The sequence below is a fragment of the Carcharhinus amblyrhynchos genome, chromosome 5 (genome assembly GCF_965287045.1).
Source record: "Carcharhinus amblyrhynchos chromosome 5, sCarAmb.v2.hapA, whole genome shotgun sequence".
NCBI classification, from domain to species: Eukaryota; Metazoa; Chordata; class Chondrichthyes; order Carcharhiniformes; family Carcharhinidae; genus Carcharhinus; species Carcharhinus amblyrhynchos.
The window spans coordinates 80,151,359-80,169,505 of record NC_137328.1 but is presented as its reverse complement, the minus strand read 5'-3'; the positions used below and the strand labels follow the sequence as shown (position 1 = coordinate 80,169,505).

Here is an 18,147-nt window from a genome sequence, read left to right as displayed (position 1 = left end):
TGCACGCTCACAAAGTCTGTTCAGAGAGACATGCTGGGTTGCAAAGAAGTGGTCTTTTGCAGTGCTCGGCTGAATGTGACTTCTCTGCTACCCCAATCAGTCAAATCACAACCATTCAGTGTGTGTAGCAGACCAAATAGTGGCGCGTTAACCACATCTGAGGTGCAGGCACAAGCCCACCTACTGGAGAAAAAGAGAGAGATGGCAACTCAATGAAAGACAACACAAAAGACGCTGCTGATTTGGAGGAGCAGGAGGTGGCGGTGGGGGAGCTTCGCTCTTGGATGTCAAACGCAGCTCATTCTCAACATCCAGAGTTAACCACATTTCACCCAGCGCCACTACTGGCACCCCAGCGTGTCTGAGTGTCGCTACCAAAATGCTCCTCTCTGTCGGATTGTGGCTGGCTGGGTGGGGGGGGGGGGGGGGGTGGTGGTGGGAACTGGTTTTGTTCCCCTGAAGCTCAGACTTGTCTTTCTCACTCATTCACTTCCACAAAGGTTTTCCTTCCATTTCACCCAGCACTTTTTCCGAACAACAGAGAAAAAACGTTCGCCAGCCACGTCGTCAGTAAAAAGGAACCACAAAGACCATAAGCAGCAAAACTAACTCAATTTGTAAACGTACATTTAAAAGGAGGAAAAAAAAACTCTCTCGCTAAAGCATTCATTGCAGCTTTAAAAGGTAGGAACAAAAAATATCACTTGTGGATTACAAATGCTAATTGTCTTTTATCAAAATGAAATTAAAAACTAACACTGCATTTATTGATCTGCAGGCAAACTCCTTTAAAATATTTTCACCACTTTTTCATTTAAGACGAGATGAATGCACATTACCCCATTTGCGTTTGCTGGTGCTCCGATCTTGTTATGTCCTTTGTTTTAAAAAAAATGACTATGATACTTATGGTGCATAATGTCCAACATTTTCGAGGGAGACGCATTTTTTTTAATATCAGTGTGTCTAGTTATATATAGGAATGACGGAGTCCGCTTTCCCTCCCAGTCTGGGAAATAAGTAAGGCGCAAAGGTTCCTGTCTGTGAGATTTGGAGACAGACACTTCACCACACGCCCCTGTTCCTCCTCCTCTCTCTCTCAGTGAATCCACTCAGCGGGGGAAGAACTCAACACACAGCTCCGTGACTGACACCGCCTGCCACCAATAACTGCACGGAGGCTGCTTGGCTGCTCTCCTAATGGCCTTGGGTTCACCAATAGCAAAGCAAAGCTGCCGTTCCTAAGCCAGGAGAATGATTGACAGGAGGCTGGCCCTGTGCAGAGAGTGACTTTAAAAGATAACGTGCGTCTGGCAAGCAGAGCAAAAAAGAGAAGCGAAAGGTGGCGAGCTGATGGTGTGGCATTTGAAGAACAGGGACCCTTTTGGTTCGGATCAAGCGTGAGATCAGGTGTAATACCTGCTCTTGTCAGCTTGGATCTGGTATCCCCTTATCTGAGGACCATAGATTGAAATAAAAACAGGTCGCTGGAATCTGAAACAAATACAATAAATACCGTAAGAGCTCAGCAGGTCTGACAGCATCTGTGGAAAAAGAAATAGAGTTAATGTTTTGTGTCTGTATGACTTCTTTAGAGTTAAACCGAAGTAGAAATGTGATCGATTATGTTCTGTATAGGAGCAGCTGGAGCAGGGTAGTATGTCAGTGATTGGTGGGAGTTGTGAGAGCTTGCAACAAAGATGTGTATGTTAGGAGACAGTCTTAATGACAGGAGAAGGTGCTGGTAGTTGCATAAGCGTAAGATATTAGAATGTGTTAATGGAAGAACAAAGATCGGTGCTCAGTGAAAGTGAAACTTAAGAACAAGTGACAGATAGCTTGGTGGGGGTGGGGTCTGGGTTGTTTGCAAAGGCCCAAAAAAGTTTTGATATCACAGAATCCTACAGTGCAGGAGGAGGCCATCAAGTCAACACTACAACAATCCCACCCAGGCCCTATCCCCATAACCCCAACGAGTCTGTCTGACACTAAGGGGCAATTTAGCATGGCCAATCAACCTAACCCGCATATCTTCAGACTGTGGGAGGAAACCGGAAGACCCGGAGGAAACCCACGCACACACAGAGAATGTGTGCAACCTGCACATAGACATTGATCTAAGCCGGGAATCGAACCCGAGTCCCTGGTGCTGTGAGGCAGCAGTGCTAATTACTGTGCCACCATGCCAACACATATAAAAATAAATGTTATATCAAAACATTACTGCCCCCTCCCCCACCATTCCATCTGTCACATGTTCTTAAATTTCGCTTTTACTGAGCACTGACCTTTATTCTCCTATTAACACATTCTGATCTTTATGCAGCTACTAGCACCTTCTCGTCATCAACACTTTCTAATGACCTACACATCTTTGATGCAATCTCTCCGAGTTCTCACAAATCAAAAACCTTCTACCCTGCTCCAGCTGCTACCCCGACCCCCCACACCTTATACAGTAGGTTAAAATAAGTTGAAACTAAAATCTGAAAGAGGAAGTAAAGTGTGCCCTGTGCGTGACATCTGAAAATGTTACTTGAAAACCGATCTAGTGCCTCCAGACTTTGACTTTGCATTGGTACAGGGCTCATGGGCTATGTAGGTCTTTACAATGAAGAACGGCCTGCAGCAAGTTAATTATGAGTCAATCTTATGATCTTTTGATGTGGAATTGCTGGCATTGGACTGGGGTGGGCACAGTAAGAAGTCTCACAACACCAGGTTAAAGTCCAAGTCATCTCACCAACTCCACTCACGTGGTGAAGGAGCAGTGCTCCAAAAACTTGTGATTCCAAATAAACCTGTTGACCTTTAACCTGGTATTGTGAGACTTCTTATAATTCATTATGCATAGCACTTGTGTGTAACCACGCTATTCAAACAAATACAACCTCCACATAAATGTTTCTTAGGCTGATTTCCACATTTCTGTTTTAAAGTTAGCCCTGCCTTGTTGAGTTTGTTTTCCAATCAATTGCCATGTTTTTCCAAGCTTATTTGAGTTTCTGAACTAACAAAGTTGGTGGTATTTAACTATGTCCCATTTAGTGTAGTGATACCTTATTGCTACAGGGAAGTGATGTGAGAACCACTGCCTGGTTGGTTTTGTCTTTGTTTTAAGATAAACTTTATGCTCTCTCCAAAGTTTGTGGATGAGCCTAAGGAATGCTGAGATTACTTCTGGGTAATTCCAGTACACCCAATCTGGTGGTGTAGATATGACACTTTCAAGACAGCAGAACCTCTGAATTGAGTTGAAGGGTGTATTTATATCGTTACCCTTCAATTGTTATTAGGTAGCAGACATGAAACCACAATACTCGGGGGCCTACGTCATTGTTTAGCTGTATCGACAAAAGCAAAATACTGTGGATGCTGAAGATCTGAGAAAGAAGACAGAAAATGCTGGAATTACTCAGCAAAACAGTCACCCAAGATAAAAGCAAAATACTGCGTAGGCTGGAATCTGAAACAAAAACAGAAAATGCTGGAAAACCTCAGCAGGTCTGACAGTATCTGCAGAGAGAGAAAAGAGCCAATGTTTCGATGACCCTTCGTCAGAGTTCTGACGAAGGGTCATCCAAACTCAAAACGTTGGCTCTATTTTCTCTCTACAGTCACCCAAGCTGTGTTTCTTCTCCAAACTTCTTTCAGTTGAGTACACTGGATTACCTACTCACAATGTGACCAAATAGAAGTTCAATAAGTGCTTTGCAGAACGCATCCATCCAGTTCACAAGTGAGACATTCAGTTTCCTATTACCTGTCATTTTAATTCCCATCCCCACTTGGACTTTGTCTTTTCTGTTCCTGGCCTCCTATGCTATTCCACTAAAGCTCAACGTAAGCGCAAGGCACAACATCTCACTTTCAAACAGGCACTTTACAGCCATCCAGACTGAAAGCTGGGTTTAACAATTTCCAATCACAGTCTATCATCTTTTAGGGACAGTGGCTAATAAAAGCAGTTACTTCTCCAACTTTGAATATTTTTATTCCAAGTTTATTTGAGTTTCTGAACTAACAAAGGTCAGAAACTGATTGTAACTTAATGTAGAGTTGAAGTTACAATCAGATCAGCCATGATCTCATCGAATGGCAGAGAAGGGTTGAGGGCCCAAGTGGCCTATTCCTGCTTTTAATTTGTATGCATATACACAGTTACTTCTGTTCTGAGGAAATATTAACTCCATTTCTCACTCCACAGATGCTGTTGACCTGCAGAATATTTCTAGTATTTTCAACTTCAATTAGTTGCATATACTTGTCACAACAGTTGGAGTTCCATTTTAAACTGTCATCTTCTTTGCCTGCTATAATCGTCCTCACCTACTTTGAATAAATGTTAAGAAAGGAAGAACTCACATTTATATGGCATCTTAGACATTCCCAGGATATCTCAAAATGTTTCACAATCAATGTAGTATTTTAGAGCACTGTTATTTTTTGTTATGTATAACGGCGGTTCCCAACATTTAAATGTCATAGCAAACCTCTAATACTATAATGAAAAATCTTGATGCACACTCCTATTTTCTCTGTCTTCTTCCATCTTTGGGAACTTCATTTTCAACCTTTCCTTGTCCTCTTACATTTTCTTTGTCTCTCTTGATTCTCCCAGGGTTTTTGCGTCCTTTTTGAGTTTTTGCTTTTTGTGTAGGTGCCTGGGGCCTTTGTCTTGAGCTCAAAGTCCCATTAGTCATGTGCATGGGCCTGATCAAAAAATCTAAACCACACATGTGTGGCTCTTTCTTGACCAGCAGACGCACAGGAGGCCCAAGATTTAGTTTAATTACATGAATTTTCAATCATTTTGAATCTTTATTTGTGGCAGATTTGGGGCGATCTTCATGGCACACCAATGTGCAGTGAGGAACCACTGATGTAGAAAAACCAAGCCATCAGTTTGCCCAGAACAAGACATTATGAACAACATAGAACCATACAATAGTCATCTCCCTGTGAACAGTTTTAGTCCCCTTATCTAAGGAAAGATATACTGGCATTGGAGGCAATCCAGAGAAAGTTCAAAAGGTTGATCCTGGGTATAGAGGGATTTTCTTCTGAGGAAAGGTTGAGCAGGTTGGGCCTATACTCATTGGAGTTTAGAAGAATGAAAGGTGACCTTATTGAAACATATAAAATTCTCAGAAGTCTTGACAAGGTAGATGCTGAAAGCTTGTTTCCACTTGTGGGAGAGCCTAAGACCAGAGGGCATAATCTCATGTAAAGGGTCGCCCATTTAAGAGAGAGATGAGGAATTTATTCTCTTAGGGGGTAGTGAATCTGTGGAATTCTTTACCACAGAGGGTTTTGGAGGCTGGGCCGTTCAGTATATTCAAAACTGAGTGAAACAGATTTTGAATCAGTGTGGAAATCAAGGGTTATATGAAATAAGGTGGGAAAGTGGAGTTGTGAATTTTCACATCGGATCAGTCATTATCTCACTGAATGACAGAGCAGACTCAATGGGCCAAATGGTCTAATTCTGCTCCTATGTCTTATGCTCTTATTGTCTTATTCAACCAGAATGATAGGAAGTGGGATAGCTTGATCTTAGGTTTGGACATAGCTCAGCACAGTATCAAGGGCTGAAGGGCCTGTACTGTGCTGTACTGTTCTATGTTCTAACTTATTTGGGCTATGCTGGCTCTTTGCAAGAGCAGTTAAGCCTGTCCCACTCCCTCTCACTTAACTCATAGCCATCTAAGTATTTTCTCTTCAGGCGCTTAGAGGCAGCATGGCGGCACAATGGCTAGCACTGCTGCCTCACAGCGCCAGGGATGCAGATTCAATACCCCATTTGGATCACTGCCTGTATGGAGTTTGCACATTTTCCCCATATCAGTTTGGGTTTCCTCCGGGTTCTCCAGTTTCCTCCCACACTCCAATGATGTGCAGGTTAGGTGGATTGGCCATACTAAATTGCCCCTTAGTGTCAGGGGGTCTAGCTAGGGTAAATGCATGTGAAATTAAAGCACGTGGGATTGAGGGTAGTGTATTGAGATGGATAGGGAACAAAAGTATGAATAATTGATTCTTTTTCTGAATGGCAGGCAGTGACAAGTGGGGTACCACAGGGGTCAGTGCTAGGATCCTGGCTATTCACAATATATATTAATGATTTAGATGAGGGAACTAAATGTAATATCTCCAAACCTGTAGATGACACAAAGCTTGGTGAGAGGGTGAGCTGTGAAGAGGATGCAGAGATGCTTCAGTGTGATTTGAACAAGTTGAATGAGTGGGCAAATGCATAGCAGATGCAGTATAATATGAATAAATGTGAAGTTATCCACTTCAATAGCAAAAACAGGAAGGCCGGGTATCATTGAATGGCTATAATTTGAGAGAGGGTAATGTGCAATGAAACCTGGGTATCCTCATACACCGGTCGCTGAAGGTAAGTATGCAGGTGCAGCACGTAGTAAAAAAAGCAAGTGTTATATTGGCCTTCATTGCAAGAGGATTCGAGTACAGGGACAGAGATGTCTTGCCTCAATTATACAGGGCCTTGGTGAGGTCACACCTAGAATATTATGTGCAATTTTGGTCTTCTTATCTGAGGAAGGGTGCTCTTGTGATGGAGGGAGTACAGCAAAGGTTTACCAGTCTGATTCCTGGGATGATAGGACTGACATATGAGGAGCGATCAACTTGGTTAAGATTAAATTTGCTAGACTTCAGAAGAATGACAAGGAATTATATAGAAACTATAACATTCTAACAAGACTGGATAAGGTGGATGCAGGAAGGATGTTCCCAATGGTGGGGGAGTCCAAAATCAGGGGTCAGAGTCTAAGGATTAGGTAAACATTTCAGGATTGAGATGAGGAGAAATTTCTTCACCTGGAAAGTGGTAAGCCTGAGAAATTCGCTACCACAGGAAGCAGTTGAGGCCAAAACACGACCCATAACTTCCAGCCTGAATCCTGACTGATGTGGATTGTGCACCACAGATGTGCGTTGGGACAATACAGAAGTCCCGACACATTGATATGTGCGCTGAAAGCATCTACGTTTAAACCTTTGGCTCTGCTTTCTAAAGCTGTCAGTGTTGTAGCACTGTGCTGCAGTCTCTTCCTAACTTCCTGTACTTGCCCCAGTAATAGGTGAGTATTCACACTTACTTATTTGCACATTTTTCTTCTGGTCTAGTTGCAGTGAGTAGAGGCAGCAGATATTCTTTGGGTGGGTTAATTCTTTTTGTAAATGTGCTTAAAGATGTTCAAAATATATGTAATGCATGAAAGTGGAAGAAAGATTTTTTAAACAATCTTGTACAACTTTGTCATGACATATTAATTATAATGAAAAAGTACATTCATATGTAACAAAATGGATTTGCAGTGTCTGTATTCAGTTTCAGTTAAAGTCTAGTTGGATTTTGCTATGTATTTTAAGCAATGTTGTTTATCCCAATTTTAAGAGTCTCCCTGATGCAATGATGATTCTTAAAGCCTCTTAAGAAGTATGCAACTTGGCTATTTCAGATGCTTTAGAAAAGTGTATTCCTTAAGATGACATATGCAAGTTTCCTGTAAACTGATGTGAACTGCCTCTCTGATAGGTATTGTAGAATCCAGTACAGATTGAAAATCTGGAGTCGTGTTTAACAACTGCTGGTACATCCCACTTTTACGTTGGCTTCATAAAAATCACTGAAGTTCTTTTGAGGGTTTCGACGTAGGCACGGAAGAGTCAGGCTGCATGTAAAATGTATAATTTTATGTCCAAAGCATCCCTTCCCCTCCCTCCCTCACCCCCACCCCTCCTTACCTCTCCTCACATTTCTTCCTCTCTTACCTGTTTGTTTACAGAGACAACAGAACAATTATGTTAATGTATGAAATATTTGATTGGTCATTGTACGTTCAATAGTTTCTGCACTGACCAGCTGTACCGCCATCTGAGCCGGATGCTGAAGCTCATCAGACATGTTGTCACTCTCTTTCACATCCTACACTGGCAGCATTGTGGTTACCTCCTAGATGGTTGGCTAGTCTGACCATTGATGGTTTTCCAGCACCTGTACCGAGAATGCACAAACCTACTCCGCCAAAAGAGTTCAGAGATGAAGTCCCTGTCAGGATATTGTTTTTTGTTTCAGTACTCAGGAAATTGTGGTGTTATATGACTAACAGCAATAGTTGTCTTGACATCTCCTGTTGTTTTGTTGAGATTCATGGCTACACAGGCATTTCTGCTCATGAGAGAGAAAGGTTGATTACAGATGACGTACACCAGCTTGAAGATTTGTTTTCCGTCATACATTAGTGGTTCCAGAATCATGCCTATGACTTGAACTTGTATTCCTCCTGGCCCAGAGTGTTGTGTCTGTTGCTTGAAGACAGAGATCTTTTAGTCATGATTCTTTCTCCAGTAAGACTTGTACACTGGCTCTGCATTGAATTTAAAATTTGTTAAGTGGCCATTGACTGAAATGTCTGCATCCCAGAATGAGAAACCAAGGTCTTTGTCCTCACGCTGTGCATCTTCTGGCCTTGCAGTTTGGATCTTGTGGATAACCTTTGGGCGTTCGCTGTGTTTCAGAGTTCTTGTCTTGTGCAGTTTGCCATAGTGTCCAATGCTGTTGCATTGAATGCAATGGGTGAAATTCCAGGACATGGATCTCCCCTGTGGGAGCATCTCCCTCTACAGCATTGGCATGGTCACTTTGCTGGCTAGTTCGAGTATGGCCACCCTGGCCTGGAGTGCCCTGTGGCTTTACTGCTTAATCAGCTGAACAGTGGGTCAGTCTCTACACCATGGTTTATTTGCTCCCCTGTAAATGGTTGTGTGCTGCTTATGACTGTCCAGCTACCTGGATTGCTTTTTCTAGGGTTACATTATTTGTCTGCAAGAAATTAGAAAATGCATTGTCTGCTACTCCTACCACCATTCTGTCTCTGATTACATCAGATTTTCAATCTCCATATTTGCAACCACCTCTATCCTGTACAGATGATTCATGAACATGTTCCCCTGGTTGCTGGACTCACTTGTTACATTCAACCCTTCCATGCATTTTATTGGTTCTTGGATTAAAATAAATGTCAAATGATTTTAATACTTCTTCAAGTTTAGCAGATGATTCATAGATTCCCTTTCTTGTAATAATGTCATCCGCTAAAGGGCCCACCGAGTAAAGCAGAAGCTCTGCTTTCTTCTTTTTATCGAAACCCAAAGCAATGCTGTAATTTAGGAATCTATTTCTCCAAAAGCCCCAATAATGTGATTGATCCTTGCCTTCGATTAGTCCAAGTTGATGTGTGAATTTGGGTCTATTGTTCTATTTATGAAATGTTGGTTCAGCTTTAAGTCACTGAAATTCAAATTGGTGCTGCCACTTGCTTGAAGACAAAAGGTTTACTCCACCTGTGGTGGCCATCAGACTCAGCTTGAAAGATCCATTTCCATAAAGGCTGCCTGCAGAGTTCTCTTGCTCAGTCTTTTACTTTAAATTCACAAATTTGTCAAATTCTGGCTTTCACTTTCTCACAGCTGAGTTTAGAAGTCATAATTCTCATGGATTTTTTTTTGTTTTGAAGTGAGATCAAGGAGCCACATTCCCAGACTCAGGGGTCTAGTGTTAACAAAGTGTTTTTTCAAACTGCACCTTTGACTCTGAATTATTTAAAGATTTCTCAGGACATGCTGTAGCCCAGAGCTTTAAAAGATTTAGTCCACCCCTACTTGGACCACAGACTCCACAATCTAGGATCTGAGGCTGGAAGCTGAAAGGGGATTCAGTGTAGTTTTCTGCTACAGTGAGGAATTTAAATTTCTGCCTTCAGTTTCCAAGCCTCTGTTTGGAGCTTTGTCCTTGTGCTTCCTCCTGTGCCTCTATTCCTGAAACTTCATTTCAGTTCAGACTGCTTTGCTGGATTTATTCTTAGTCTCCCAGCTTTTCAGTTTATCTCTACAAGGTCTTTGGTTTTTTTCCACAAGCTGCCATATGGTGTAGTGTGTTGGCTACAGTTCCGTAGGTCTGAAGAAGTCTTCATAGTCATACAGGTTAATTGTAATCTTCAGTAACTCTTAGAGCTATTTACAAATAAAGAGGAAAGGGTACAAGCTAGGAGCTAACTCTACACTGCTAGTACACAGGGCTCTGCTCAACATGCGACTGATTCCGAGGTGTGGATCCTGTGCCTCTAACATCACCGTGTGGGCGGTACTATACTCAATCCCACATTAGCCATATATGTGCCAGCACTTTATTGTACAGTGTAATTTGGTTTTTATAAGTGTACAAGCTCATAATTATTGCTGCACACTTTCACTGGTCCTGAGAAACTCATTTGTGGAATGTAATATTTTCCACAATGTCAAACATCCATTGAAAAAAATAAAGATTCTTCTCTATTTTAATTCATGTTTCAATGTAATCATACAGTGGAATTTTCCATCTTTTTCAATTTTCCTTCTTACTTACCTGTAGGAAGGCCTGGGGAAACTCCAAAGATCAGAGCCTGGAACACCATGGGTGCAGCACAAACTACATGAATCTTCTCGACATAGTTGCTTCTTCCAAAAGGTGAATCCTCAAGCAACAGGTGAACAGCTGCAGGAGATATTGTTCGGAGATGAAGCGAACAGAGGTCAGAGGGAAAGGTTTGACGTGTTAATTCATGAGTCCAGGAGGACATATTCAGGGAACTGGTGATTGGAAGGGATGGCAAGGTTAAGGGGGGGCAATGGGAGCCATTGCTTTCCCTCCCTGGCTGACTTCATGAGGGGAACAGGTACCTGGAGGGAGGTCGAGGTTTACTAGGAGGTTTACTAGGCTGATGCCGGAGTTGAGGGGGTTGAGCTATGAGGAGAGGCTGAATAAACTAGGCTTGTACTCGTTAGAGTTTAGAAGAATGAGGGGAGATCTCATTGAGACGTATAAGATGAAGAATGGGATGGATAGGATAGAGGTGGAGAGACTCTTCCTGCTCAGAAAGGACAGTAGGACTAGAGGGCACAGCCTCAAGATAAAGGGGGGGGCGATTTAGAACGGAGTTGAGGAGGAACTTCTTCCCTCAAAGGGTGGTGAATCTCTGGAATTCTCTGCCCATTGAAGTGGTGGAGGCTACCTCGCTAAATATTTTTAAGACACGGGTTGATGGGTTTTTGATAAGCGAGGGGATTAAGGGTTATGGGGAGAGGACGGGAATGTGAAACTGAGCCACGACAGATCAGCCATGATCTTATTGAATGGCGGGTCAGGCTTGAAGGGCTAAATGGCCTACTCCTGCTCCTATTTCTTATGTTCTTATGTTCTTATGAGGTTGCCCACTTGTATAGCCACAGCAAACCTTACCATGGCTACAGTGATAGAGTTCAGGTTTGTGTGCATCTCCTGCAGAATCTGCTGGACCAGGTTCTCTCTGGAGTCCACCAGCCTCTCCATGGAGACTTCAATGTGTGTGCAGGTCATTGGAATGCTCCACGTCATATGTCACTCTGTTGAGGGTGTCCGACACATCTGCCTGATGTTCCCCCACTTCTTGCAGCTTCCTTAACATCTTGTGGAAGACCCATTCCCGGATCTCATCATCCAGCTTGGATGGTGCAAATGCCTCATTCCCAGCAGTCCTCAGAGAGTCGGTGAGCTTGGCTGACCCTCCTGCTGCTGACCTGTGTCCATGATGTGACCATCCAGCATCCTTGGTGGGTGTCTCTGCATTGCTGCAGGGTGCTGGTGACTGCTATGATGCCTGCACAGCTGCACTTTTTTTTTTCCTCCCAATGTCCTTGGTTACCTGTTGGCTGCATGAACTGCTGGACAGACTCTGATTGAATTCGACATCAAACCCCTCCCTCCAATGTTCCCCACCACTCTTCATACTAACACCTATAAGTGAGAGAGAGGAGTGAGCAAGTAAGTACATGAGCTGCCTCCAACATCGAGGTACCGGTGACCCTTAAGTTTCCCTTAGGTTTCTATGTGATATGCATGGACCCTTACCGGCTCCTCTCCCACTTAGATCTAGTTCAGGCTGGGTCTCACATTCTGCTGGACACTGCACAGGTTTGGGTCAGCAGCAGGACGAGGCAGGTCAATACGGGTCAGCAGCAGGAGGAGGCAGGTCAATACGGGTCAGCAGCAGGAGGAGGTAGAGTCAGCCAAGCTCACCGACACTCAGAGGATTGCCGGTGATGAGGCATCTGCACTATCCAAGTCATGATGAGACTTTGGGCTGGGTCTTCCAGTTGTGCAAGCTGCAAGAAGCGGGGGAACATCAGGGCGCCCACCATCCTCTCCATCTCCATAGACTAGATCAGGTTCCTCCCCTGCCAACTGGGCTGCCCCCTCCTCAAATTCAATCAGGGTCTGTCCCCCCCGTGTCCTCATTCTCTCTCTTGTTGTGCTGTCACATTCCCTATCCAGAGAGAGAAGATGGGGGTTGAAAACTATTTGGTTTCAGGTATCTTTCTCATCTACTAGTCTTACAAATAGCAACTTGATTGTGAGTCATGTGATTAATGCACTGCAAGTTCTGGGGCAGCACCATCCATTGGGATGAGCCCATGCAGGTGGAAGGAGAAGGCACACAAGGTATCCCATTAACAGAGCTTGCTGATACCTTCAATGTCTAACCCTCTCCCCTTTGACCCGCACACAGACAGCATCTGAACTGTGTGTGTGGAAGGACCAGAGACACAGTGTGGCCTCTCCACTTGCAGGCTAGATGGACTGTAGATGGGCTATGAGGCATCTTCTTATCAATGTTAAGTAGCTCTTTAAGGAATCAGCCACATGGATGGTGTCCTTGCTGCTGAGGCCTATGGCCCTTCTATCATCCAGGGAGGTGAGCTTTCATAGTTGAAGGTTTGCTTACTCTGGCAGAGTGGGTGAGGTCATAGCATTGCGGAGCAGTCCTCTGGTAGACCTCCCAGGAGATTTCCTCTCATTCTGGGTTAGTGTGATGTCTTGGCCTCCTCCTTCTATCCTTTAGATAGAGGATAACCCTCCAAGCCTCTGCTGCAGAAGAACCTCCAGGGAGGCATCGCTGAATCTGGAGGCCGGAGCTCCCTGCAATTGGTGGGCCATCTCCTTCTTCAATGGCGTGTAATTGTGATGTATCTGTTAAATCTGGCATCCAGATATATTGGCAGGGCGTGCGACATCCAACCTGCCCCACCACAAAAAAATCTGGAAACTCCCAACTGTATAATTAATGAGACTGGCATCACACGATACAATGCCAATTTCCACTGGCCTCCATGGCGTGAACTCTTCTGGTTCCCATTTCTGCTGTGGGACTTAGTCCTGGAATGGAAAATTCCACTTATAATTATTTATTCCACTATCTGAAAACTTTAAGGTAAAACTGATGGCTATAATGAGCTTTTAGCCTGCTGGTTTGGTGTCTATGACCACTTCAAAGTGATTAGTTGTTTACCTATTTGCTGATGTCTTTGCTGCTGCATGTCTGGAGATCATGTCTCAGGGAAGAGGATAACCAAGCCACAGAGATCATTAAGACAAAGCAAATTACTGCAGATGCTGCAATCTGACAAAGGGTCATTCAGACTCAAAACATTAACTCTGTTCTCTCTCCACAGATGCTGACAGGCATGCTGAGGTTTTCCTGCATTTTCCAGCTTTGCCACAAAGGTCGTTGATCTTTAAAGGAGGCTTTCTTTGAAATCAGCACCGAGCAGCGTCAAAAGCCAGCCCAACAAGTAAGACAAAAAAGATGTGTTAAAGACTTTCATACCACTAAATGCTCAAGGATCAACAAGCATTCAACTGACTGTACAAAGTGCTTCTTCAATGGGTTAGACTTGCAATTAAAAGAAACAACAATGCAAAGACAGAAAAAGCAACAGGCAATTAATTTTCTACTTGAAAAATGATACAGAAAAATATTTGATATCTCGTGTAGAATTGATCACAATCCTAAAAGTTGTTGCAAATTTTGTTTCAGGTTCTACAAGTGTGACGCACAGGCTTCTCTGTCAACTGGAAGGAAAATGAAGTCAAAACTCTCAGGATATGTCAAAATCACAGTGAAGCAAGCCACAGTATTTTTGTGAAACACTCAACATTTTCAAAGAACAAAAGCTTCCAGAGTGAAGACAACAACAATGGCAATAACAATTTCAACAAGTGTACGGGCTGAAAGATAAATACCGTTTTGTCAATATCTTACAGAAATGTTACATGTTATTGTGGGTGTGAATTGGTGGTAATTTTGGTTGTTAAATTGTTTTTAAATTGTTTTTGTCATACTGAACTTATTTCCACCCACCGTCACTCCCACGTCTCATTCTTCCCCCACATCTAACTTTTCCCTCCCTTACACAGATCAAGCTTCCTGTCCAGTCACAAGGATTGTCATGGGCAGGACGGAGGATTCGATAGATAAGCAAAGAATTTTCCTAAACGATGATGGTGTCAGGTTCTAACAGAAACCTGGTGTGTTTCTCCCCAGAAAAACAGATGGGTGATTTCTCTCCAGGTCTTCTGAGATTTTGTCAAATAATAGTTTGGGGGCATGTTTAGCACTGTTGAGGGGCAGGGCCTAAAGACGTCAGCAAGGTCGGCTCCACAGAAATCAGGAGCCCCCCCTCCTGCATCTATTATTGCTGGCAATCTTTCCAACCCCCATCATCGCCTGGACCCTTGGTTCCATCCCTTGGCCCTCCCCTTTGGCAGTGTCAGCCTGGCACTGCCCCCTGCTGTGCCAATCTGGCAGTGCCACCAAGGTGGCAATGCCAGGATGTTGGGGACAGTGCCATATCCCTTGCCACTTGAGAGCTACACCAGTGGTCAACTCGACTGCTGCAGAGCAGTAGTCAACGTCTGCTGGAAGGTATGGCGTTAAATGTATTTAAATTGATGGAAATCATGGCAAGGGCGTGTACCTGATGATGTCACCTGCAGGGAGTGGGGAAGATTTGAATTGGAGATCTCATCAGTGCAAATCCCAATATGGCCCTCTTGCGAGAGTTAATCGTCATGTGACGTGATTTGCACCTATATCGAGCAAACCTTGAAAATCCTGACTAAAATGTCTGTTGACCTCAAGTGTCAACCTCTGCCCCTGGGGCTGGATTTGACACTTCTCTCTTCCTCATGAAGTGGAGATAGTCAAGAGCTTCAAGTTTCTAGGTGTTCAGATCACCAACAACCTGTCCTGGTCCCTCAATGCTGATGCTATAGTTAAGAAAGCCCACCAAGCCTCTACTTTCTCAGGAGGCTAAGGAAATTTGACATGTCCGCTCCAACTCTCACCATTTTTTACAAATGTACCATAGAAAGTATTCTTTTAGAATGTATCACAGCTTGGTAAGGCTCCTGCTCTGACCAAGACCACAAGAAACTACAAAGGGTTGTGAACGTAGCATCCTATCTGCCTCTGATATTCCAGTGGGTCAATTATTGTCATTCACTGGGGGGAAAGTTCTGTTCTTGTAAAACAACCGTTAAACCAGGAATTCATTATGTTACTGCCTGAGCTTACATGCCTATAAAGCCTGCTTTAGAATTTACTTCAAGCAGATAAGCTACTTTCCATCAACAGAACAATTACCATTGTTATTTCCTAAGGGAGGAGCCAAGAGTTCTGAATGGAGTGTGACAATAACAACTGAGCTGTGGTAGATTATGAGCAGCCACAATGAAGTGTGAGAGGTTTAAACACTTGCTGATTTTCATTTGCGGGTGGACGCGTTGGGCTAAAATGTTGACTGTGTGCGTCAGATGTGCCTGCTTGGTTTGTGTATAGTTGCGCAATCTGATGCATAAGGAGTGGGTAGAATTAATAAGGAGAGAAGTTGAACTTTTAGGACAATAGGTATATTTTGAATCACTTTTGTTGTACATTTTCTGGGAGCTTATATAAACATATGGAAATCAGGATGGGTTCCAGATTCAAGGAAGAGAATTCATGGCAATTGCTGAGTAGTTTGGCTAGTCAGTGGAAATCTACTCATGGATTCCCAAAATAACACCATAATAATGTTTGCATTTATATCATTTCTTATTATGTTACAACATCTCAAAATGTTTGCAATTAATTATGGAGCAAAATTACTATTATTATGAGGTAAATACAGCAGACTTTTCTGTCAGCAACATCTCACAGTTAACAAGCCGATAATATGTTTTTTTGAAATAGCTGAGGAGACATGATGGCTCCAGCACATGTACAACTTACTTCTCAACATCAAAGAATCCCATGCAACTCTAAAGTGCAGCTGAACAGACACATGGGACCTTAGGTTAACATTTCATTGATTGGACAGCATTTCCAACATTTTGCATTACCTCAGTATTGCACTGGAGAATTAAGCTGATCAGTGTATCAAAACCATATAGAACTAAATGTCTATTAACCAATCACTCTGTGCCCAAATGAAGAATAGTAAGAAGTCTCACAACACCAGGTTAAAGTCCATGATGACCCACCATCAGACTCACCATGGACTACCCTCAGGGATTCGGTTGCTTTCTTGGACACACACATCTCCATCAAGGACGGTCACCTCAGCACTTCACTGTACCGCAAGCCCATGATAACCTCACGATGCTTCACTTCTCCAGCTCCCACCCTAAACATGTTAAAGAAGCCATCCTCTATGGACAAGCCCTCCGTACACACAGGATCTGCTCAGATGAGGAGGATCGCAACAGACACCTCCAGACGCTGAAAGATGCCCTCATAAGAACAGGATATAGCAATCGACTCATCGATCGACAGTTCTGACGTGCCACAGCAAGAAACCGCACCAACCTTCTCAGAAAACAAACACAGGACATGGTGGACAGAGTATCCTTCGTTGTCCAGTACTTCCCCGGAGTGGAGAAGCTATGACATCTTCTCCGGAGCCTTCAACATGCCATTGATGAAAACAAACATCTCGCCAAGGCATCCCCACACCCCACTTCTTGCCTTCAAACAACTGTACAACCTCAAACAGACCATTGTCTGCAGCAAACTACTCAGCCTTCAGGAGAACAGTGACCACGACACCACACAACCCTGCCACAGCAATCTCTGCAAGACGTGCCGGATCATCGACACGGATACCATCATCTCACATGAGAATACCATCCAACAGGTACATGGTACATACCCTTGCAACTCGGCCAACGTTGTCTACCTGATACGCTGCAGGAATGAAGTCTTGAGACATGGTACATTGGGGAGACCATGCAGACAATATGAAAGCGGATGAATGAACACAGCTCAACAATCACCAGGCAAGAGTGTTCTCATAGGGCGGCAGGTAGCACAGTGGTTAGCACTGCTGCTTCACAGCTCCAGGGACCTGGGTTTGATTCCTGGCTTGGGTCACTGTCTGTGTGGAGTTTACACATTCTCCTCATGTCTGCATGGGTTTCCTCTGGGTGCTCCTGTTTCCTCCCACAGTCTAAAGATGGGTGGGTTAGGTTGATTGGCCATGCTAAAAATTGGCCCTAGTGTCCTGGGATGCGTAGGTTAGAGGGATTAGCGGGTAAATATGTAGGGATATGGGGGTAGGGCCTGGCTGGGATTGGGGTCGATGCAGACTCAATGGGCAAAATGGCCTCTTTCTGTATTGTGGGATCTCTATGATTTCTATGATTCTATGACTCTTCCTGTTGGGGAACATTTCAGTGGTCATGGGCATTCGACCTCTGATCTTCGAGTAAACGTTCTCCAAGGCAGCCTTCACGATGCATGACAGTGCAGAGTCGCTGAGCAGAGACTGATAACCAAGTTCCGCACACATGAGGACGGCCTCAATTGGGATCTTGGGTTCATGTCACACTGTTTGTAACCCCCATGACTTGCCTGGGCTTCCAAAATCTCACTAACTGTCCAGTCTGGAGACAATACACATTTCTTTAAACTGTGTTTAAAGCTCTCTCCAATCACATTGTCTGCCCCTTTAAGACTTGATTACCTGTAAAGACTCGCATTCCAACCATTATTTTGTAAATTGAGCTTGTGTCTTTATATGCCCTGTACGTGCACAGAACTCTCATTCCAAATGTTTGCTTCTACCACCCCACCTGGTGGATATTCCAATTGTTCATTACTCTTCAAGTAAAAAGAGTATTGAAAGTATACATTTTTAACTGAGACATGTCAGGCCAATGGGAGTGGAGTGGGCGGTGGGGGGGAATCTTGTCCACTAGTTGGAGAATCAGTGGCAAAC

General features: G+C 43.7%; 1 protein-coding gene across 1 annotated transcript in view; it reads right to left on the bottom strand.

Moving 5' to 3' along the window:
* st8sia4 (ST8 alpha-N-acetyl-neuraminide alpha-2,8-sialyltransferase 4) overlaps window positions 1–1,058 on the bottom strand; it is a 70,886-nt gene extending 69,828 nt beyond the window's left edge. The window contains exon 1 of the mRNA XM_080189070.1: window positions 840–1,058. Coding sequence (XP_080045196.1) covers window positions 840–946 — 107 coding nt within the window. The 5' untranslated portion in view covers window positions 947–1,058. The remainder of the gene's footprint in view (window positions 1–839) is intronic.
* Between the last annotated feature and the right edge of the window lie 17,089 nt (window positions 1,059–18,147).